General features: G+C 40.3%; 1 protein-coding gene across 1 annotated transcript in view; it reads left to right on the top strand.

The window, feature by feature from the left end:
* LOC137064350 (deleted in malignant brain tumors 1 protein-like) overlaps positions 1-25,122 on the top strand; it is a 615,344-nt gene that overhangs the window by 64,594 nt on the left and 525,628 nt on the right. Inside the window, exons 8-13 of the mRNA XM_067435707.1 lie at positions 858-992; positions 1,107-1,205; positions 1,302-1,482; positions 1,596-1,848; positions 5,533-5,571; positions 5,697-6,002. Of these exons, the coding sequence (XP_067291808.1) occupies positions 858-992; positions 1,107-1,205; positions 1,302-1,482; positions 1,596-1,848; positions 5,533-5,571; positions 5,697-6,002 (1,013 nt within the window). The remainder of the gene's footprint in view (positions 1-857; positions 993-1,106; positions 1,206-1,301; positions 1,483-1,595; positions 1,849-5,532; positions 5,572-5,696; positions 6,003-25,122) is intronic.

Raw genomic sequence — 25,122 nt, 5'->3', positions numbered from 1 at the left:
TCAGTGATACAACAGTGACAATAAACGAAAAACGTGAGCAAAACGATCTCTCTTTGTAAACTTTGTTCAAATGCATGCGAGTGCTGCCGTATATTCGAATATGACCGGTCATTTTCACCGCTGTACACCCGGGTGTACAGTCAGAAGACGTGAATGAGAACTCGCGTGCGCTGTGAGAAGATTTGGCTCTGTGCACTCATCCGAAAGCGTGCTCACGTCTCACAGCGCGCAGATCTTGAGTTCTCTTTCAAGTCTTGAGCTTGAATGGACAAACTCCCAAAAAGTATGTCAACATGTCCATCTTGATGAGTATCCAAGCAGACATAGTCTTTGTATGCCTTAAGTAAACTTTATACAGTCGAGAAAGACGACTCATATCCATGCATTAGGTCATAAAGGGGCAGTAGACTTTACTGCTGTCTCTTTAATATCAAAAAAAAGACAAGGACATCACCCACTGCTCTTGACTGAATAGCTTTTGTAAGTTTAATAAAGTTTAATCTTTAATTTAAACAGTTACTTATGCAGTTATTTTACATTTGATTACTTAAATTTCTGTACCTGAAAACGGCTCGGGTTATGTATATAACCCTTGTTCCCTGAGTGGGAACGAGCACTGCGTCGGAACGACGAAATGGGGATGCTCCCTAAGCATCAGCGAATCTGAAGTCCGAATAGAAACTAGTCCAATCCGATTGGCGTGCTTGATGACGTCATTGTGACGGCGTACCCGGAAGTATAAAAGGGGAGCCGGCGCATAATGGCGGCAGTTATTGCTCTGAAGCATGCGCTCCAGGCGTGCCGAGGTGTGGCGGCGTGACGCAGTGCTCATTCCCTCTCAGATATCTGGTTCTCAGATATCATAGCTCTGCTGGCAGGTCACCCATAGCAGATTCCTCTGAGGAGGGATCTCCTGTCTCAGGCGGCGGGCACAATATTTCACCCCCCACCGGATATTTGGAACCTTTGGGTCTGGCCCCTGAGGGGGCCAGGTACCTAGAGGCTGGCCTGTCGGCAGAGGTGGTAGAGACCTTACTCAGTTCCAGGGCTCCGTCTACAAGGAGACTGTACAGCCTCAAGTGGAATGTCTTTTCCACTTGGTGCAGGGAATGTGAGGTGGACCCAGTTAACTGCCCAGTGGCTTCAGTGCTGGAGTTCCTCCAAGATCGCTTCTCTGCGGGTCTAACCCTGTCCACACTCAAGGTGTAAGTTGCTGCCATTGTGGCTTTCCACACACCTTTGGGGGATGGGCCTTTGGGTAGGCACCAGCTGGTTGTACAGTTCCTCCGTGGGGCTTGGAGGATGAGGCCTGCGGCTCGGTCCAGAGTTCCAACCTGGGATCTGGCAGTGGTTCTCGGAGGGTTGGCTGAGGCCCTCTTCGAGCCACTGGAGCTGGCAGAACCAAGGAACCTGACACTTAGGGTGGCTTTTCTCCTCGCCATTACCTCTCTTACGAGAGTGGGAGATCCCCAGGCCTTGGCGGTAACGCCAACTTGCCTGGAGTTTGCCCGGGTGGAGTAAAGGCCATCTTACATCCTAGGCCGGGCTTTGTGCCTAAGGTCCCATCAAGGGTGGTCAGGTCATTGGTTCTGCAGGCATTTCATCCTACGCCTTATGTGACGGCGGAAGAAGGGAGGCTTCACCTACTCTGCCTGGTTAGGGCACTTAGAGTCTATTTGGAGAAGTCTGCACAATGGAGGAGATCTCAGCAGCTGTTAGTGTGTTTCAGCTCACCCAAGAAAGGGTTGCCTGCATCTACTCAGACAATCAGTAACTGGATTGTCCAGGCAATAACCATGGCCTATCCAGTCCTAGTTGTGCCCGGTTTCCGGCTTCACACTAGGGCAGGTGCTACCCTCGGTGTGGCCTAGTGGGTACTCACCCCCATTTCGTCATTCCGACGCAGTGGGAAGTTCCCTCAATAAGGGAACTAATGTTAGACCTGCCTGAAAAAACCTGAAAAGTATTGTTTATTTTATTAGTATCTTTGCTCGATAGTATTTATTTGTGCTGCTGCTTGTATTTAAGTTATTAGTTCTTATTTTCTTGATTTTTATTTGACAGTAGTCCTGTTTTCCCTGAACATAGCAAATGCCGAACCATACCGAAACCGTAAACCTGAAACCTTGATACAAACCGAACCGTGAACAATCTGTACCATTACCCCCACTAGCATAAGTTATGCGAGGGGATGCCACAAAATTTAGAACAATTTCAAAGGTTGCTGTTGGACTTTTTTTCCCCAAAGTCCTCCTCCAAGTTCAATGATCGGCCAGGAGTCGAGTTATCAATCAAAAGTATACATTTATTAAAGTAACAGCGAGTAAAAAAGGTTTCTGAGCTCAGGATCCAGACCAGCAAAGACCAGAATCAGGAAAGTCCTGATGGCTTCACTATGGCTGCTCTTGAATGAATTCACAACTTTATCATGCATATTTTATATTCTTGTTCTTTGTCCCCTTCTTCTTGATCCTCATCACTCAATCATTAATACTTCATGGTGAAAAACACAATTAATACTGTATACTCAATACTTTATACTGTGAATCATAATATGCCACATGACTAATTCTCCATATCATAATATGCGACTACTGAAAATAATGAACATATCCTTGAAATAAATGAAAATATTCTTCAGTGCCATGACTGAAAAAAGGTTGGGAAACACTGTTCTATTGCATAACGGGTATAGTTCAACGGGTATAGTTCAAATGACTCTGTACGCAACTGGATAGTTCTTCAAACAATTAGACCAACGATCCATTGCATCTCTATCCATCATTGTGTTAAACCCACCAATTGCGAGCCAGGTAGATAAGCCAGTTTGTGATTGGTCCCTGTAAATTTGTAACAGAAGCAGGATAGACATATGTACATGTTTCCAGCCTCAGCTGCAGGGCGAAATCAAATTGCAAGCAAATCGGGCTGGGTTTACCCAGTCTAGGTGATCTTGGTAAAAGTCAACCAAACGCTATGAGTACATTTAGCTTAATTTAGAACTTTGTAACTTTGTCTGGGAAAGACCATGCAAATGAGGAAATATTTTTCTGGAACTGTAATAGACTATAATCTTCTCTCTCTTTCTGTAATAGGCCATACACCAACTGGTCCAGCACCACAGACAGGTAATTATACACCTTTGAATTAGAACCAGATCGGGTGGGGATCTTTTGTCTGGCTATCACCAGACCAAGCTCAATCTTTTCAGATTGAACATTGGTCTGGGGAGTCAGCTCTGTATGTTCTACTGATAGGGCTCGACTGCTGTGCTCAAGAGAACTTTGTAACTTTGTCTGGGAAAGATCATGAAAAATGAAGAAATCCATTCTGTTACTGTAATAGATTTTAATCATATCTCTCTTTCTGTAATAGGCCAGACACAAACTAGTGCAGCACCACAGACAGGTAATTATACACCTTTGAATTTTAGAACCAGATATAGTGGTGATCTTGGGAAAAGTCAATCAAAAGCTATGAGTACATTTAGCTTCATTTAGAACTGTGTAACTTTGTCTGGAAAAGACTTAGCCTCGCGTAGTCATAGTGAATTCTAGTCAGAATATGAGTCTGATACAAACCAATCAGAGCAACGGAGTAAGTGATGTATGTTGAGCATCGCATAGTAGTAGTGGGAAGTTCGGATAATTTTACGGACTTGGATCTTTGAATCTCGTTCAGCAAAATTCATAAGTCATTTCAGCAGAATAATTAAAATGTCATATGTTAAATTTCCCAACACATCTTGTACCTATGCAAACGCTGATCACATTTGGAATAAAAAAATAAAATGATAAACTAATGCAGCCAAGGCCAAACTTTAAGAAAGAAAATATTCATTAATTGCTTAGCTGGGTCTTCTGTTTATGCAGTCTGTTAGTTAACATCACCTCTAAACCTGAGTCGTTCTTTCTTTTGTCACTTTAGATTTAATCACGTCTGTTCCCTGGAAAGATTAGTAACGTTACACCGCTTCTGTCTTTGTGTTCGATTTGTTAGTTCCGTCATCAGTGTCTGATCTGGGCCGTGCCAGACTCATTTGCAATTGAGCGCCGTCCCGGAAACAGAATGGATTAGTTCACCTCTTGAGTGTTCGGGTTTGAGTCAATCATTCACCAGCTCACAGCCATCGGCTGACTGCTGAAGATCTTGTACAGAACCGATGGCATGTAGAGCATGCACGGTCAACACGAAATGAACGAATCGCTCTCTGAGACAACTCGTTGTTCCTGAGTTAATATTTAAGAATAGTTCAAAAAGAATAAATCGTTCATGAATGACACATCACTAAAGTTGTCACTGAACTCAACTGCACGCACGCTGGAAGAAGTAGAAGAAGAAAATGAGTGTAAGTGCATTTTTTGAGAGAAATAGTAAAGGTGAATGCATATATGAACAAGTTCTCTGTTAAGGATTAGAATGAATTCAACCCAAGCGCTCTTTGGTGACATGGATGATTACGTTGCGTTATTTGTCCATCGTCGTATAACTATTGCTTAACATCACTGCAACAGCCCGGTCCTGCAGATTTGCCTTATACGACATTAGAAAGATTAGACTCTTCCTATCAGAACAGGCCGCACAACTCCTGGTCCAAGCTCTTGTTCTCTCCAGACTGGACTATTGTAATGTTCTTCTAGCTGGCCTCTCTTCATCAGACTTCACTGGTTGGCAATTGCTGCTCGCATCAAATTCAAGGCACTGGTTCTCGCCTAAAAAGCAACCACTGGCTCTGCACCAATATACCTAGACTCGCTCGTTCAGACTTACACACCCTCCAGAAGCTTGCGTTCTGCGAGTAAACGGCGCCTCATGGTTCCATCAATTCGTGCAGCCGAGTCTGTAGCCATCTTTAAAAAAACATCTCAAGACACATCTTTTCCCATTGCACCTGACCAATAAAGACTACCACTTAACTATCCAATTACATTTTCTGTTTGTTTGTCTAAAAAAAAAATTTGTTTGTGTACTGTGCTCGATAAACTGAGAATTCTTACAGCTCTTGCAGGTTGTTGCCCTTGTTTGTTTCGTTGCTTCTATTGCTCTCCCCTTTTTGTAAGTCGCTTTGGATAAAAGCATCTGCTAAATGATTAAATGTAAAATGTAAATGTATAAAGCCCACCCTGACAATTTGATTGGTCCGAACATCTCCTGTTCGGGCATAGTTGCTCCACAATGGATCAAGTCCAGACCGAACTTCCCTCAAATGTTTTGGGCGGGGCTAAGTTCGGCTGGCATCCAGGCTAGGAAATACCATGAAAATGAAGAAATCCGTTTTCTAGAACTGTAATAGACTTTAATCATCTCTTTCTTTCGGTAATAGGCCAGACACAAACTAGTGCTGCACCACAGCCAGGTAATTATACACCTTTAAATTAGAACTAGATCTGCTTTTCTTGTAAAACAGCCTTAAACATTTGTTTGAACTGAAAAACATGAAGCATTGCAATCAATTTGATGCATCAACATCTTCATCTAAATATAACATTGTTGTGTATTTGCGTGTTAATTTTTTTTTCTCTGCTGCAACAGCGACATTGAGCGCGACTGCCTCACAGCCAGAAGTCAAAGGTAATGATGCTGAGGAGGATGCAACTCCACTATTGTTAACATTTTGTTTGTATCTCATCAAAAATACAAGTAAACAAAAAACCTAATTATCTGTTTTTCCATCTTAATTGTTTTGTGACTAATAGCTGTCAAGTTGGTGAATGGACCCAACCTCTGTTCTGGAAGATTGGAGATTCTCCATAATGGAATATGGGGAACAGTGTGTGATGATCTGTGGGATTCTGCAGACGCAGCAGTGGTGTGTCAAGAACTGGGCTGTGGGAGTGTTATAGAGGCAAAGAGTGATGCTTATTTTGGACAAGGTTCTGGACAAATATGGCTGGATAATGTCCAGTGTAGTGGGAGTGAATCTACACTGGCAAACTGTTTATCAAAAGAATGGGGATCACATGACTGTGGGCACGGTGAAGATGCTGGAGTCGTCTGCCAAGGTGAGTCAAACACATTTATACTGATGTGTAGTGATTGATACTCATTTCACCGCTGATGTTGGGATTTTTGGCAGAGACTATCAATGTAATTGATACCCCCCCAGTACTTTTCTATACAGGCTGTTGTTTAAGTCGGGATGTCACGTAGACCATATATCTAACATAGTCAACCCATCAGTTCAAGATATAATCCACCAAGGGAAGGAGTCTACCTCCAACATCAGGCCAGATGGTCCAAGACCTTTGACCTAGGCATGGTCATATATTAAAATTTACCACAACTAAAGCGGAGATTGCTCGGACTGTCTGAGAAGAGAGCTCTGGTCCAATAAAACATGCAATACCTTGCAATTAATTATATCTTGCATCTGCTTTTTTCAAAATGTAATATCACATTTGGTTTTCCAATTATATAATCCCTCAGTTACTGGAATTTTCCTCCGGGGTTTAATGACACCCCAGCCATTTTAAAATCCATGAATAAGCTCTAATATCTAGAAATTTGAATTACTCTTGTTCTCAATTTATTTTTAACCTGTTCTGTTTACATTTTTTAAACAAAATTAAGAAACTTTCATTTCTTTTAAAGGGTACCGTTGACCAATCACAATCTTAAGGTCAACGTAAACCAATCACAATAAATGATGGAACACATTAGCGTAAGATCATCACATCACAATCGTGCGCTTCTCTTAAACCCATCACATTACAATGCATCAATAATGGCACAATGAATGATAGAACACCTCATCATAAACTCATCACATCACCATGAATATTAAAAAACATAATAGACTCGTCACATCACACTGAATGATAGAACACATCATCATAGACTCGTCACATAACAATGAATGGTAGAAGACATCATAGACTCGTCACTTCACAATGAATGATAGAACACATCATCATAAACTTATTACATCACAATGACTGGTAGAAAACATCATAAACTCGTCACATCCCACTGAATGATTGAACACATCATATACTCGTCTCATCACAATGAATATTAGAAAACATAATAAACTCGTCACATCACACTGAAAGATAGAACACATCATTATAAACTCATCACATCACAATGAATGGTAGCAGACATATCATCATAAACTCATCACATCACAATGAATGGTAAAAAACATCATAGACTCATCACATCACAGTGAATGGTAGAACACATTATCATAAACTCATCACATCACGATGGATGGCAGAACACATCGTCATAGACTCGTCACAGCACAAAAAATGATAAAAATTGATCACATCTGAATGGTAAAAAACATCATCCTACATTAGTCTCCATCACAATTAAGTAGTATTTTGTAACAGTATGAGATTATAACATTACATTATATAATGCTTCATCATTCATACCCAAAGGAGATAAAGTGTTTAAAGTAAAAATCCAAAATAACTCACGTCTCTGTAGGAGCAGTTCAATGTTTCCGCCTCTAGGTGGCATTCTGACTTCCTCTATCCCACAGAAACGTAAGGTTGACACATCATGATTATGTAATAAAAAATGTGCTGCCACTGGATAATTTAAATCTTTTCTCCTGATGGTGCTCTTATGTTCACTAATTCTTTGTTTTAACTGACGTGAAGTTTTTCCAACATACCCCAGTCCACAAGGACAACGAATCAAATACACAACATGTGTAGATGCACAGGTTATCACGGATTTAATCCAGAATTTTTTTCCTGTTCTAGGATGACAGAAGAAAGATGTTTTTGTAGTATTGTTACATTGAGCACAATTGCCACACCGATAATTTCCACTTGGTAATGGACTCAATAATCTCTGCGACGGACTAGGAGTGTGACCCTGAAATCGTGCATGGACTAGAAGATCTTTTAAATTCTTCGCTCGTTTATATGCGATCAGTGGAGGATGTTGAAAGACCGTACTCAATTCGCGGATCTGAAGATAACAAATGCCAATGTTTTTTAAAAATAGATCTTATGGCAAAAGAATTAGAAGAATAGGTCGTAATAAATGAGAAAGAATGTTTCTTAGCTTTTTTTGTTCTCTTTTTCAATAGTTCAGCACGTGTCTTTTGTGATGTAATATTAAAAGCCTCCTCAATCCATTCAACAGGATAACCTCTTTCTAAGAATCTCTTCTTCATAATTGTCGATTTTTCAATGAAATCTGTATCTGAATGGCAGATTCTTCTTAATCTAAAAAATTGACTCTTGGGTAGACCTTTTTTAAGAGAGGTGGGATGAAAGCTGGTCGCAAGTAACAACGTGTTACGATCGGTTTCCTTAGTGAATAAAGTGGTGCTCAAACCTCTATTATTCTTTTGTATCCACATGTCTAGAAAATGTACTTTCGAATCATTAACCTCTATAGTGAATTCTAAATCCTCAACAAAACTATTCAGAACAGACACAAACTCACAAACCTCGTCTTTTTTTTTTTCCAACAAAGATACAGAATATGTCATCAATGTACCTGTACCATTTAACAATACGTGAATGGAAAGGATTGGTTACAGGATTAAAGACATAACATCTCTCAAAAAAACCAATATATAAATTGGCATAATTCGGAGCAAAAATTGAGCCCATTGCCGTGCCACTGATCTGGAGATAGAAATCTTTATCAAAACTGAAATAATTATATTTCAGCACATAAGAGGCCATCTCAAGTAGAAAATCGGTGGGAGGTGTAGTATCACTTCGCCTGGAAAGGTAGTATTTGAGGGCATCGAGACCTCTCTCATGTGAGATGTTGGTATATAAGCTCGTAATGTCCAGAGTCAATAAAAGGGCTTCGTCAGGCAGATCGCCTATCTCAGTAATCTTGTTCACAAAATCTGTGGAATCTCTAATATAAGTGGGTAACGTCTGTACCATCGGTTTAATGAAAAAATCCACATATTGGGACAGAGGAGATAACAGAGAGTTTGTCTGTGCCACTATAGGTCGACCAGGAGAATCGACCAGTGTTTTATGTATTTTAGGAAGAGTATAGAAAACCGGTCTGATGGGATATTGACAATTCAGAAACAGAAACTCTGGCTGAGAAATCCAACCTTGTTCTTTGGCATTCTCTAAAAAGGCAAGAATATCAATTTTATATCCACTGGTCGGATCATTTGGCAGTTTCTTATAAAACTTTGGGTTTTGTAGTTGTAAAAGAATATCTTGCTGATATTTACTCTTGTCCTGTACTACAATGGCACCTCCTTTGTCCGCTGGTTTTATAATAATATCTGGATCGTTAATTAACTCCGTCAAAGCTTTTTTCTCATTTAGTGAGAGGTTCTGTGGGCTATGTGTAGTCAAGGAGCAAGTCTTCATAACGTCTTGTTCGACCAAACGACAGAATGTATGCATCGTATGGTTAGAGACTTGTGGACAAAAAGTACTTTTTGGTCTAAAGGGGGTGTAAGTTGAACCAGACTCAGATTTTGAAAAGAAATACCGTAATTTCATTTGTCTAAAACACTTAAATAAATCCACCTTTAAAGCAAAGGCATTGACACCACTATTAGGAACAAATGACAATCCCTTAGACAACACATTAATCTGTTCATCAGAAAGTTCTTTTGCCGAAATGTTAATTACCGTTTTCCGGAGAAGCTCCGTGTCGATGGGCGTGAGTTTCGTAGATGCTCTGGAACCTCGGCGGCATTTCTTTTTCTGTATCGACTGTGTGTTGGAGTGTGCTTGCCCAAAAAAGAAGTGGTAGAACCACGAGCACTAGAGTCACTGTCCATGGTCAGCTCACTTTCTGTGGAGTCACTCATTACATGCCGAGAGTCTCTCGTAAATTTCTGAACCCGAGACATACCTCCAGTGCGTCCATAAGCTGCTCGGCCAGTGTGATGAGAGGCTCTCAAATGAGAAGCTCTATTTTGAGAAACATTGGTGCCAGTGGATGTGCCAGTATCCCAAGAGTAAACCTCATTACGGAGATAGTCCTCTATATCACGCTTGTATTTCTTCAGTTTCATCTCCTTCTTCAGGATTTTGAGTGAACCAAAATCAATCACATAAACGTTGCACACCTGTGTGTGATAGGTGCGTAGGAGAGCAGGATTGATTTTGGTTCACTCATTGAGAACTACACGGTTACGCACCCTCTGGCTTGCTATCAAGAGATCATGTCTTCGTTCCAAGAAATTAACAATTTGACCGAAAATTGCGCTAATACATTGGCATTTTCATTAGAAGATGCGGAAAAGATTCTTTTTCCTGCCTCAGATTTCGATTTTAACCTCTCACAGGATGAACACACAGTACAACTTGAAAAACTATACCACAAGGAAACACGCCTGAAAATGCATGGCTCGACCTTGAGTGAATATTGGAGGAACAAGAAAATTCCACGAGGGTTAAGAATCCAAAAGCCCCCTACGTTGTGTAAAGAGAATAAGGTATTTTTAACCAGATGGAGCGAGATTCTTAACAAGTGCTCCATGGACTTGATGCTCCTAATTATTGAACAAGTATCAGCCGATGTAAATGAGACCCATGCAAATATTGTTGAATTAGAGGATAAGATCAAATCTACTCCGCAAATTGATTTTGACACGACTCTCTCGTTCATCAAGTCTTCTACTGATAAATATAGAGAATACCTGAAGGAGATGAAACTGAAGAAATACAAGCGTGATATAGAGGACTATCTCCGTAATGAGGTTTACTCTTGGGATACTGGCACATCCACTGGCACCAATGTTTCTCAAAATAGAGCTTCTCATTTGAGAGCCTCTCATCACACTGGCCGAGCAGCTTATGGACGCACTGGAGGTATGTCTCGGGTTCAGAAATTTACGAGAGACTCTCGGCATGTAATGAGTGACTCCACAGAAAGTGAGCTGACCATGGACAGTGACTCTAGTGCTCGTGGTTCTACCACTTCTTTTTTGGGCAAGCACACTCCAACACACAGTCGATACAGAAAAAGAAATGCCGCCGAGGTTCCAGAGCATCTACGAAACTCACGCCCATCGACACGGAGCTTCTCCGGAAAACGGTAATTAACATTTCGGCAAAAGAACTTTCTGATGAACAGATTAATGTGTTGTCTAAGGGATTGTCATTTGTTCCTAATAGTGGTGTCAATGCCTTTGCTTTAAAGGTGGATTTATTTAAGTGTTTTAGACAAATGAAATTACGGTATTTCTTTTCAAAATCTGAGTCTGGTTCAACTTACACCCCCTTTAGACCAAAAAGTACTTTTTGTCCACAAGTCTCTAACCATACGATGCATACATTCTGTCGTTTGGTCGAACAAGACGTTATGAAGACTTGCTCCTTGACTACACATAGCCCACAGAACCTCTCACTAAATGAGAAAAAAGCTTTGACGGAGTTAATTAACGATCCAGATATTATTATAAAACCAGCGGACAAAGGAGGTGCCATTGTAGTACAGGACAAGAGTAAATATCAGCAAGAAATTATTTTACAACTACAAAACCCGAAGTTTTATAAGAAACTGCCAAATGATCCGACCAGTGGATATAAAATTGATATTCTTGCCTTTTTAGAGAATGCCAAAGAACAAGGTTGGATTTCTCAGCCAGAGTTTCTGTTTCTGAATTGTCAATATCCCATCAGACCGGTTTTCTATACTCTTCCTAAAATACATAAAACACTGGTCGATCCTCCTGGTCGACCTATAGTGGCACAGACAAACTCTCTGTTATCTCCTCTGTCCCAATATGTGGATTTTTTCATTAAACCGATGGTACAGACGTTACCCACTTATATTAGAGATTCCACAGATTTTGTGAACAAGATTACTGAGATAGGCGATCTGCCTGACGAAGCCCTTTTATTGACTCTGGACATTACGAGCTTATATACCAACATCTCACATGAGAGAGGTCTCGATGCCCTCAAATACTACCTTTCCAGGCGAAGTGATACTACACATCCCACCGATTTTCTACTTGAGATGGCCTCTTATGTGCTGAAATATAATTATTTCAGTTTTGATAAAGATTTCTATCTCCAGATCAGTGGCACGGCAATGGGCTCAATTTTTGCTCCGAATTATGCCAATTTATATATTGGTTTTTTTGAGAGATGTTATGTCTTTAATCCTGTAACCAATCCTTTCCATTCACGTATTGTTAAATGGTACAGGTACATTGATGACATATTCTGTATCTTTGTTGGAAAAAAAGACGAGGTTTGTGAGTTTGTGTCTGTTCTGAATAGTTTTGTTGAGGATTTAGAATTCACTATAGAGGTTAATGATTCGAAAGTACATTTTCTAGACATGTGGATACAAAAGAATAATAGAGGTTTGAGCACCACTTTATTCACTAAGGAAACCGATCGTAACACGTTGTTACTTGCGACCAGCTTTCATCCCACCTCTCTTAAAAAAGGTCTACCCAAGAGTCAATTTTTTAGATTAAGAAGAATCTGCCATTCAGATACAGATTTCATTGAAAAATCGACAATTATGAAGAAGAGATTCTTAGAAAGAGGTTATCCTGTTGAATGGATTGAGGAGGCTTTTAATATTACATCACAAAAGACACGTGCTGAACTATTGAAAAAGAGAACAAAAAAAGCTAAGAAACATTCTCTCATTTATTACAACCTATTCTTCTAATTCTATTCTTTTGCCATAAGATCTATTTTTAAAAAACATTGGCATTTGTTATCTTCAGATCCCGAATTGAGTACGGTCTTTCAACATCCTCCACTGATCGCATATAAACGAGCGAAGAATTTAAAAGATCTTCTAGTCCATGCACGATTTCAGGGTCACACTCCTAGTCCGTCGCAGAGATTATTGAGTCCATTACCAAGTGGAAATTATCGGTGTGGCAATTGTGCTCAATGTAACAATACTACAAAAACATCTTTCTTCTGTCATCCTAGAACAGGAAAAAAATTCTGGATTAAATCCGTGATAACCTGTGCATCTACACATGTTGTGTATTTGATTCGTTGTCCTTGTGGACTGGGGTATGTTGGAAAAACTTCACGTCAGTTAAAACAAAGAATTAGTGAACATAAGAGCACCATCAGGAGAAAAGATTTAAATTATCCAGTGGCAGCACATTTTTTATTACATAATCATGATGTGTCAACCTTACGTTTCTGTGGGATAGAGGAAGTCAGAATGCCACCTAGAGGCGGAAACATTGAACTGCTCCTACAGAGACGTGAGTTATTTTGGATTTTTACTTTAAACACTTTATCTCCTTTGGGTATGAATGATGAAGCATTATATAATGTAATGTTATAATCTCATACTGTTACAAAATACTACTTAATTGTGATGGAGACTAATGTAGGATGATGTTTTTTACCATTCAGATGTGATCAATTTTTATCATTTTTTGTGCTGTGACGAGTCTATGACGATGTGTTCTGCCATCCATCGTGATGTGATGAGTTTATGATAATGTGTTCTACCATTCACTGTGATGTGATGAGTCTATGATGTTTTTTACCATTCATTGTGATGTGATGAGTTTATGATGATATGTCTGCTACCATTCATTGTGATGTGATGAGTTTATGATGATGTGTTCTATCTTTCAGTGTGATGTGACGAGTTTATTATGTTTTCTAATATTCATTGTGATGAGACGAGTATATGATGTGTTCAATCATTCAGTGGGATGTGACGAGTTTATGATGTTTTCTACCAGTCATTGTGATGTAATAAGTTTATGATGATGTGTTCTATCATTCATTGTGAAGTGACGAGTCTATGATGTCTTCTACCATTCATTGTTATGTGACGAGTCTATGATGATGTGTTCTATCATTCAGTGTGATGTGACGAGTCTATTATGTTTTTTAATATTCATGGTGATGTGATGAGTTTATGATGAGGTGTTCTATCATTCATTGTGCCATTATTGATGCATTGTAATGTGATGGGTTTAAGAGAAGCGCACGATTGTGATGTGATGATCTTACGCTAATGTGTTCCATCATTTATTGTGATTGGTTTACGTTGACCTTAAGATTGTGATTGGTCAACGGTACCCTTTAAAAGAAATGAAAGTTTCTTATGTTTTTTTCATGCCTGAGGAAGATCGCAAGATCGAAACGTTGCTATGAAACAATAAATCTTTTTAATTGCAAGTTGATAGTGTGCGGGACTTCTCCTTTCCAATTGATGATAATAGGACTTATTTGTCCTGCTCTCCTACGCACCTATCACACACAGGTGTGCGACGTTTATGTGATTAAACAAAATTAAAACATTGCTGCCCATTTCCTTAATACATTCTGCTTATATCTTTAAATTGTGGGCTTCAGAGCAGAGCTGCTTACAGTATTTGCTCTCTCTAGTCTCAAACTTTTACTGGACTGATCACGTTACTGATCATGTCACTCAAACTGTTAGCTCTAATCTAGTTAACACAAATTGTTATCCATAGCTTAATCAAAGTTCATACTCACCAGCGATCTTTAAACAGCTGGGGCTTCTGTGTGACGAGACAATGCTTTCACTTTCCATGTATCTTCACATAGCACATTTCTCACACCATTCCCTCTTCTGGGAATGATCATCAAATAATTTTAACTTCTATAAAATTACTATACTATACCTTGCATGCATTTTTTTTTGGCCATATAATTTCTCATTTGTCAAAATACTGGTGTATATTCTGCTAGCTTGTTTTGAGATTTCCGGAATATAGCGAGTCTGTCTCTATGATCTTTCATGTGCACGCTATTAATCTGTAGAACGTCTGTCACAGATCTGATCCTTCACCCAGGACAGATGGGTCGGACGCTTTTCCAAGCGCCCTCTATTTGATCTCAATTTCTCCCGGATGTCTTAACCCCTTAGTTTCTTCCTCGCATATGAATTCTCCAAAACTCGTTCCAAGTTTAAATCCTCAAATATCAATCCTCCCCAACTAATGTAGTCTCAATCCTCCCAGAAATATCTTAACCACTGGCATTAATTTTAACTCCTCCCAAATTTCTTACCCACTTGCATGGTCTCAATTCTCCCAGAATATCTTCATCAACCAAGTAACCTCAATTCTCCCAAAACTTCTTGATCACGTTCCATGATCTCAGTTTTCCCAGAATATCTTCACGATGATCACAGTGTCAGACTCTCACTATGGTTTTCTCTTTTATCATTAACCCTTTAGGCGCCAGAGGTTTTTTCCTAAAACGTTCGATTTTGACATCTTAATTTCAAAAGGCTATATCTTAAAAGTGATAAAAGATGGACACTTTCTGTCAATTAGAGAAATATTAAGGAGGACCCTAAGTTTATGTTGAGATTACATTTTCCCATCTAATTTGCATATTATGACGTCATAATGTTGGGTTAATCTTGGATTATAGAATTTTCATGAAAAGCCACATGTTTAAATGATAAAATGCAGCACTTCTTTCCCCCCAAAATGTCCCTCACCTTCTGTATGCTATATTGCACAATACTGATTGTTCAGGTAAATAGTAAACAAACTGTGTAAATCATTACTAATAAATGGTAGAAACAAACCGAATGCATGTAGCAGTTTGCCTTTTGCTGTGGAGATTTTCCATTTACTACATACAGTAAGCACTCTGATTCCATATATAGGGCACATATATATTATATATTATGCATAATAGCCCCTCTGCCTCGTGTCACAGCGTGTCTGCTCGCGTCCAGATCTGCCTCGCGCGGCCAGCGAGTGTGCACGGCCACTCTTATTGTCATTTTGACTCCCCACCCTGCCTCCACGTTGCCCTCGAACTTGCTTATGAATACTTTGACCTCTTCTAACATACCCAGTGGCGTTAGATAAAGTCTCCACCGCAATACTGTTGCCGCGATCGCGAAGAGGCGCGCGGTGAGAAGACGCGCGCTTCATGGTGAGCACGGCAAAAATCTCCCATGGCCGCCTCATTTCCAAAACTAACACACCTGCTAACTTCGCGATGAACACTCGGACCCCAGGAAACATTATTCCCACCACTGACATTGGGCAAAGGACCATCTACATTGGGCAAATGATTCACCATTTGTGCTTAGTGTAACGTTAGGTTTAGTTTCACTTTCAGAATCACCGTCATCTCATATTTCCCTTCAGAATCAGGGTCCGCGAATAGAAGACCCAACACATCATTGCGGGTAAGCTTTATTGATGCCATTACAAAATAATAATAGTAATAATAATCTAATGCAAATACTCGCTGACGTTGACAATGCTCTGATAAAAGAGCTCACTCGCACGTCTGCTCCGCTTTTGTTTATACTGATACAATGCGCTCTTGCTCTTATATTTTGTATAGAATAATGATGTTTGTATGAGTCAGGGATGAAGTACAACATGTCTACCATCTAGTGGAGGGGAGGTTGAATGAAATTTGACACCCTATTTGTCAAAATCGGCCGTTTTATTCAGTGACGCATCTTGTCGAGTAAACTCGACCATGGAGCCAAGAGGGTTAAGGTTTCCTCAAATCTTTTAATCCAAATTCTCAAATTAAACCAAGTTCTCAAATTAAAACTCTCATTTAAACACTTTAAAATTCCCCTGAATTTTAAGTTTGTCTCTTACCAGAAGCGTCCCGTTGCCACCTCGGGTTCGTTTTCTCTGGTCTCTGATTCCAGTGGTCGGACCCTCCGGACCTCCCTGAGCGGACAGCTCTTCTCCCTCAATCACCTCGGGGTAAGGCTGTGATTCTAACGTCCAGGATGATCAGTCACCGTCCGCTCACGGGAATCCCACTTCTGACACCAAATTGTAATGGCAAAATAATTAACTCCGTCGCGTTACTGAATAAGAGACAAACATTAGCCAATTATAATTATAAAGGTTTATTTAATAAAAAAGTTTCTTGCAAGAAAGAGGTACGGTTCATGCAACCACAAGGCCACACCAAGTGCACACTGAAGTCACAACAGTAGTGCTATCTCTTTATGCTACCCCCCCCCCCCCCCCCTTAGGGTTCCTTAGGGTTCTCGTCATTAGGCCCATCTAAGTCGTCAGTCATATCATAAAAATCGTCCATCCATTTATCATATTTGTCATATATCGTCACCTTAGCCATTTGAGGTGACACTATTGATGTCACCAGTCTCCTCACCAGTCCTGCCACACATTGAAAAACACATGGTAAGCATATCAATATCAAACAATTACAGCCATGTTTGGCAATACAGTGTATCCTAACCAATGTTTCCATCCCACCTTTTTCTGCTGTTCACGTCTAACTGTTTCACTTCCTCATTCACCATTGTTAAAACATATTTAGTGCTGTTAGCTATTGCTAGTACAGTCCACGCCAACCCATTCATTTTGTTTATAGTCACTGCTGTTCCCGTTTGGAATGTGTGGGCTACTTTTGAGCACACATCAAGGATGCTCGGATCTCTTATCACTAGCTCTTGAAATTGTCTCTGGTTTCAACTTTCCACAAAAACAGTCGCTTAATATCTTTCAATAGGCTCTAACTTGAATGTTGGCTCTCTCAGTACCACTCTTGGCAGATGTCCCTGCTCCTGTATCGATCATGGCAGGTGATGTTTATGTTTGACCTCTGCCAGCATGTGCTTCCTGTTGCTCTCCTCTCGGCTCCTCCTCCTCGGTCACCGTTGGGACCTTTCTGCAATTGCTCGCATGTACCCATGTCGCTCTTTCTGCGACCTTAACGGCGGTGTGTGTCGTCAGCAGCACCGCGAAACGTCCTAGCCACCTTATCGCTTTCCAGCTCCTCCTCCTCTTTTTAGACATTCTGGCCCATATCTGTTATCAGCCATGCCATATCTGGGCCATATGTGCCAGATAATACCCACATGTGGCCCAAACATGCTTGCTATCTGGGTTGCGTGGTCTCAATTCTCCCCAGAGTTTTTTAATCACCCGCGTAACCTCAATTCTCCCAAAACTTCTTGATCACGTTCCATGATCTCAGTTTGCCAGAATATCTTAGTCACGATGATCACAGAGTCAGGATCTCAACATGTTTTTTCTCAAAATTCTCAATTTAACCCAAGTTCTCAAATTAAAACTCTAATTTAAACACATTCAAATTCCCCTGAATTTTAAGTTTGTCTCTTACCAGAAGCTTCCCGTTGCCACCTCGGGTTCGTTTTCTCTGATTCCAGTGGTTGGACCCTCCGGACCACCCTGAGCGGTCAGTCCTTCTCCCTCAATCATGTCGGGGTAAGGCTGTGTTAGGGGTTAACAGCTTATGACCCAGGACCAATAGTGAAGAAATTAAGACAGAGTCAGGATTGCAATTAATTAAAAGAAAAATGTACTTAGAATAGTTTGCAGTTTCAAAAGCAGAAGCCAGCTTGAAGTCTCACAAGGAGTTCGTAGGCCGCGCTCCCTCTCTCACCGTCTCGTTGCCTCGCCCTATCGTACATACAATTGTCCCAACAGTTATACCGCTTTCAAGGTCTATCCACGTCATTACTGCAATGTGGATGCTTCTGATTTGCTCAGAGACAATGCACAGTCATGGTAAATTTCCACTCATGTCAGTTAATCTGATGCACGTTTCCACTGACGTGTCACTTGTTGACGCTTTCACCCCAGAATCAGGCCCATAGTGACCTTCCAGATCTGGAGCAGGCACCAGCTTGCCCAGAACAAGTCCACCCATCTCTAAGGGTGCCTATTGTACACCATTCCCAACACTGATCTGTAACATAGAATATTGCGCACATACACAGATACACAGTCTCTCCATGGTTGGGAACATCTTAACTAATTATAAAAAAACCTTTCTCCAAAGCATGCTGATAGCATGTGCTTTCTCGCATTGAGAGGTACAGACAATAGTACAGGCAATATTCATCTTGAGTCTTTAGTGTTTCAGTAAAAGGAAATATAAAAGGAATAAAATATAATAAATTAAATGAAAGACAAATCCATATTTCATCTCTGGAAGCCGGGCTAAGTGAGCAAACACTGTTACTGCACTCCTGACATGTTAGGGGTGTGTGATACCTCCAAAATCCAAACACATGACCTTGTTGCAAGTGTTTAGTGACACATCACACATCTCTAGGCCAGACCCTCAGTCACTCCTCAGAGACCAAATATACACTTTAGAAAACAAGAAACAAAGAAAAATGATAACTGGAAAGAATCATTATAATAATATAGGTAATATAGGAAGATAAATATTAATTATGGTTTTGATTATGAAATTATTTAGGATATAAATATATACAGGTATATTGAAGCGGCAGTGGATTTCAGAATCCCCCCTTCAGCTGTGACTCTAATGTCCAGGATGATCAGTCACCGTCCACTCACGGGGTCCAGACGGCAGATCCAAGGAATCCCACTATCTGACACCAAATTGTAATGGCAAAATTATTAACTCTGTTGCTTTACTGAATAAGAGACAAACATTAGCCAATTATAGTTTTAAAGGTTTATTTAATAAAATACCCCCCCCCCTGCTAAGATGTGCTATCTCTTAATACTGTTGGCACCACCCAACCCCCCTGTGTTATAAAACACAGTGCAGCATGATAAACACCATCCAGCCTTTTCAATAAATATGTAGAAGTATGCATATAATTAACATCACCATAGTCTAAAATGGGTAAAATAAGAACTCTGTATAATTCTTTTTCTAGTTCCAAAGGAAAATCACGAGAGCAGTGACTAAATAATTAGTAACTAGTGTAGAAGCTATGATTAAACTATAGCCCGCTCTAAATCCTGAGAGAGATGCTTGCTCAGCTTGCTCAGGTGGGAATACTACATTTTCAACTAAATATTCAAATACATTTTCAGCTAAATTACTGATCTGCCCACATTGTCACTATGATAATTGAAATTAGCTGGATGACATCACCATTTCCTCCAGAGCGGCTGTAGAGCCGAATCAAATTATGTTGCATTATTTTCCTGTTTAACACTGTGAAGCTGCTCTGAAACAATCGACATTGTAAAAAGCGCTCTATAAATAAAGCTGACTTGACTGAGATGCGTTTAAAATATAATGATTAAATAGGTATTCTGTAATTTGATCATTTACCATAGATTAAAAAAGGTTTGTTAAAACCGGTAGTTTAGAAACAGGGCGATAATTATTTAAATCTGAAGGATCACCTCCTTTTAGTAATGGCATAACCACAGCTGATTTTCAGGATGGCGGTATTACATTAGTGGATAGACTCAGATTAAATATCGGTGCAATAGGTTCGGCAATATTATCAGCAGACACTTCTCAAAAAAATTGTTCAATTTTGTCAGACCCACCTGATTTCTTACAGTTGAAAATGGAGAGTAGTTTATGAACTTTGGTGAGCAATATAGGGGTAAAGGAAAATAAATCTGATTCACTGTTAGTCGACTCGTCAAGTCACTGTTCGTCAATGACCAACAAATTACTGGAGTCTGTTACCGAACTAGCTGATATAAAACCACTATCAAACTTATGAACAATATTAGCCCTGTCTGTAATTAATCTTTAGTTCAGTGTTCATGTTATTGTTAATCAGATTTAAATAATACTGACTTTTTGAACTTTTTTTCAATTTTGTACATTTATTCCGTAATAATCTCTTTTGGGGACAGTCCTCATCACTATTTGTTTTCTTTGCTTTAGACTAAGCCACATTTATATTCTTAATAGGATTATAGACAAATTCATTGAACCAAGTATTATTTCTTCCACTCACCCGAAATCTGCGTAAAGGAGCATGATATCACATCATTAAAATAATATCCAAGCATCAACCACATATAGTATAATCGAAACAAACTGTAAATTACTATTATACAAAAAGCTTGTACATTACATTTTTTTTTTTTTTACATTGTAATATAAATCTGGATGAACTTTTATGCATCTTACAATTTTTCACACAAGATATTGCACAATGATATCATTACAAAAAAAACCTATTGCAGAGCAAACATGGGTTCATATTAGTTCAAATTACCCCAATCAAAGATGATTTGCTCATATCCTCTCCATTTAGGCGAGTCAGTGAATTTATCAGTTGATCCAGACATAAGGAATTACAAATGTCCTTAATAGAGTCTGATGAAGGAGGCATCCAGTCCCAGTTTAAATATCCAATTAAAACTAAATCAGAGTTAGTCCCAATGGGAAGCATGTCCATAAGTAAGGAAATTGCCTCACTTGAAGTTGAAGGCTGGCGCTAGCTACCGACCACCATTCCTTCCACCATACACCCCTCATGCTGAGAGCACTGAAAAACGGCTAGGTTACGACTGTAACCTTGGTTCCCTGAAGAGGGAACTAGCATTGCATCGAATGACGCTATGTCAACACTTGCGTGATGTCATGAAGCACATGTAAGATCAGTCCAATAGGGTCAGAGGCGGGTGACTTCATGGACCAGGAAGCTATAAAGCCTGCCCAAAACAAAGCCGCTCTAGCTTCAAAAGTCTGAAGTAGCCACTCTGACAGGCATGTAGGAGGTATGGCAGGCCGATGCAACACTCGTTCCCTCTTCAGGGAACCGAGGTTACAGTTGTAACCTAGGCGTTCCCTTTCAAGGAAACACCCGTTGCATCGCTATGGGAACATCTATACCAACGCCACCATAACGAGAAGTGCCTGTCCTATGTGAAATAAAGCACACTAGGAGGAAAGCACCGACAACCCCGGGGTACACCTTACGTCCAAAGTGTAGAATCTTACAAATGTGTGCGGTGAGGACCACCCTGCCGCATCACAAATATCTTAAAGAGCCACTCCTGACATAAAGGCCTTAGATGTCGTCATACCCCTGGTAGAATGTGACCGGACCGCCAAAGGTTATGGCTGTCCGACCGACTCATAAGCCAGTGAAATGGTCTCAACCACCCACTTGCTCATCCTTTGCTTAGAAGCCGAGGCCACTTTGCTAGGTGCCCCAAAGCACACAAACAATTGCTCGGACTTATGCCACAGGGCAGCTCTGTGGACATAAATGTCTAAAGCCCTGACAGGGCAGAGCAAATAACTTTTCTTCTGATCCGCATTGAAGAAAGGTGGAGGACAGAAGGCCTGCAGCACAATGGATCTAGCTACGTTAGTAGGCACCTGGTGAAAACTCCACGTCGGCACCCTAGTGCGAGCTACAGGTCTCAGCCTCAAAGTACCACGAAGGAAACGAGACACCAGGGGGTCCCCCTCAGAGGGCCAAGCCCACAGGTTCCACAGCTCAGGGCAGGGGTGTAGAATGGCACCCCCTGCTTGAGACAGAAGGTCCTTCCTGACCGGTAACTGTAGTGGTGACCCATCAAGGAGAGGGGCTTTCAAAATGAGTTGCACATGGTCCCTTCGAACTATATCCAGTACTCCTGGGAGCAGAGCAATAGGAGGACGTGTGTACAGACTTAGCCTTGGCCACATCCGTACCATAGCATCTAGTCCTAACGGGGCTGGATGTGTGAGGGAGAACTAGAGTGGACAGTGAGACGTCTCTCGAGACGCAGACAGATCCACTTGTGCCCGACCAAACACCCTCCAGATCTGTTCCACCACATCTGGGTGGAGCCTCCATTCCCCTGGCATCAGCCCCTGTCTTGACAGCATGTCTGGTCCTATATTCTGGGTCCCAGGGATAAAAGCTGATCTGAGAGAGAGACACTTCCACTGGGACAAGAGGATCCGGTGTGCCAGTTTGCACAGCTGACGTGAGTTTAGACCCACTTGGTGATTTATATAGGCAACCACCGATCTGTTGTCTGACCGGACTAACACATGATGGCCCCTGTGGTCTGTGAAGAAGTTCTTGAGGGCCAGAAACGCTGCCATCATCTCCAGGCGATTGATGTGCCATAAAAGAGGATGTACCCTCCACAGACCTTGAGCCGAGTCAATCAATCAATCAACTTTATTTATATAGCGCTTTTACAATCACGATTGTGTCAAAGCAGCTTCACAGTGTCAAACAGGATAATATTGCAACAAAATTAGATTTGGCTGTACAGTCGTTCTGGAGAAAACTGTGATGTTATCAGCTTATTTTCATTTATCATATAGCTACAGTGTTGGCATATCAGTATTATAGTTTATAGAATTAAATAAAACCTAATTCATAAATTTTATTTGTATAATTAGTTGAATAACTTTAATCATAATTTTAGTGTCCCCAACTGAGCAAGCCAAGCCAAAGGCGACAGTGCTAAGGAACCAAAACTCCATCAGGGCATGATGGAGAAAAATAAACCTTGGGAGAAACCAGACTCAGTCGGGGTGCCAGTTCTCCTCTGGGCTATTAACACACCGTGTAAGATTATTATTCTGGCAACCTTACAGGTCAGAAATCATATTAGATTGGAATATTCAAAATTTCAGGGTATCACGGAAGAGACGGATTTATTTAGGATGGGGCATCGATTACACAAGAGTATGAATACATGAAAGATCGGAATTATTGCGCCGGAGACGGGTTTTTTGAGCATGACGTGCCGGTGAGGCAAATTCAGAGGAGACACAAATTGACACGGCTCAGCAGACACTCCAGGATGCGTTGGTCATGTCCAGGCAGGTCCACCATCCGATCCGGACAGGGCCCAGATCCGGGATAAACCTCGGGATAAACAGAAAGACTAACATTAGCGTAGATGCCACTCTTTTTATGATGTAACGAGTACATCAGGTGTTATGAGAAGTGTTCCCAGTTCCGGCTGACCTAGTTAATGCAGCCTAACAATCAGTCAATTGATTTGAATAATGAAAGTTAAAAATGTTCTATGTGTATGCCATAGTAAAGAGATGTGTTTTTAGTCTAGATTTAAACTGACAGACTGTGTCTGCTTCCCGAACAATGCTAGGAAGAATATTCCAGAGTTTAGGAGCTAAATAGGAAAAGGATCGACCGCCTGCAGTTGATTTAGATATTCTAGGTATTATCAACTGGCCAGAGTTTTGAGACCGCAATAGACGTGATGGAGTATAATGTGTTAAAAGCTCGATTAAGTACCGGGGAGCTAAACCATTTAGTGCTTTGTAAGTAATAAACAAGATTTTAAAATATATGCGATGTTTAATAGGGATCCAGTGCAGTGTTGACAGAACTGGACTAATAAGATCATACTTCCTGGTTCTAGAAAGAACTCTAGCTGCTGCATTTTGGACTAGCTGTAGTTTTTTATTAAGCGAGCAGGGCAACCACACAGTAGAGCATTACAATTATCTAGCCTTGAGCTCATGAACGCATGTACTAAATGTTCAGCATTTTGCAATGAAAGCATGTGTCGTAATTTAGATATATTTTTAAGATGATAGAATGTGGTTTTACAGATGCTAGAAACGTGGCTTTCAAATGAAAGATTGGTATCAAAGAGCACACCCAGGTTCCTCACTGACGACGAGGGCTTGACAGAGCAGTCATCGAGTGTTGGACAGTATTCTCGGTTACTACTTGTGGAGCTTTTCTGTCCAATAATTAAAAATTCAGTTTTATCTGAATTAAGTTGCAGGAAATTACTATTCATCCGATTTTTTTATATCAGCTATGCATCAGATGATAAGAGTAAATCATTTGTATCTCTAATGAGAGCAGTCTCAGTACTATGATACGGTATAAATCCTGACTGGAAATCCTCACAAATACCATTTCTTTCTAAAAAGGAGCATAATTGTGAAGACACAGCCTTTTCTAGTATTTTTGATAGAAACGGTAGATTCGAGATTGGCATGTAATTGACTAATTATTTAGGATCAAGTTGCGTTTTTTTAATAAGTGGTTTAATTATAGCCAACTTAAAAGTTTTCGGTACATATCCTAATGTCAAGGATGAATTAATGATATTAAGCAGAGGATCTATGACCTCTGGAAGTATCTCTTTTAATAGCCTAGTCGGTATAGGGTCAAGCATACATGTTGTTGATTTTGATGATTTAACAAGTTTAGCCAATTCATCTCCTCCTATAGTAGTGAATGAGTGTAATTTTTCCTCAGTGACACTACAATGCTCTGTCTGAAGTGATAATGTAGTAGACGGCTGCATGGTTATAATTTTATTCCTAATATTATCAATCTTACTAGTAAAGAAGTTCATAAAGTCATTACTGCTGTTTTGTTTACAAACATCAGAAGTTGAAGCTTTATTTTTTGATAATTTAGCCACTGTATCGAATAAATACTTAGGGTTGTGTTTGTTTTCTTCTAAAAGAGTTGAGAAATAAGCAGATCTAGCAGTTTTTATGGCCTTTCTATATGCCATCA

Source organism: Pseudorasbora parva, chromosome 25 (genome assembly GCF_024679245.1).
Source record: "Pseudorasbora parva isolate DD20220531a chromosome 25, ASM2467924v1, whole genome shotgun sequence".
In the NCBI taxonomy this organism is placed as follows: Eukaryota; Metazoa; Chordata; class Actinopteri; order Cypriniformes; family Gobionidae; genus Pseudorasbora; species Pseudorasbora parva.
Note: the sequence above shows the minus strand (reverse complement) of the source record. Positions and strands in the feature narration are given on the sequence as shown.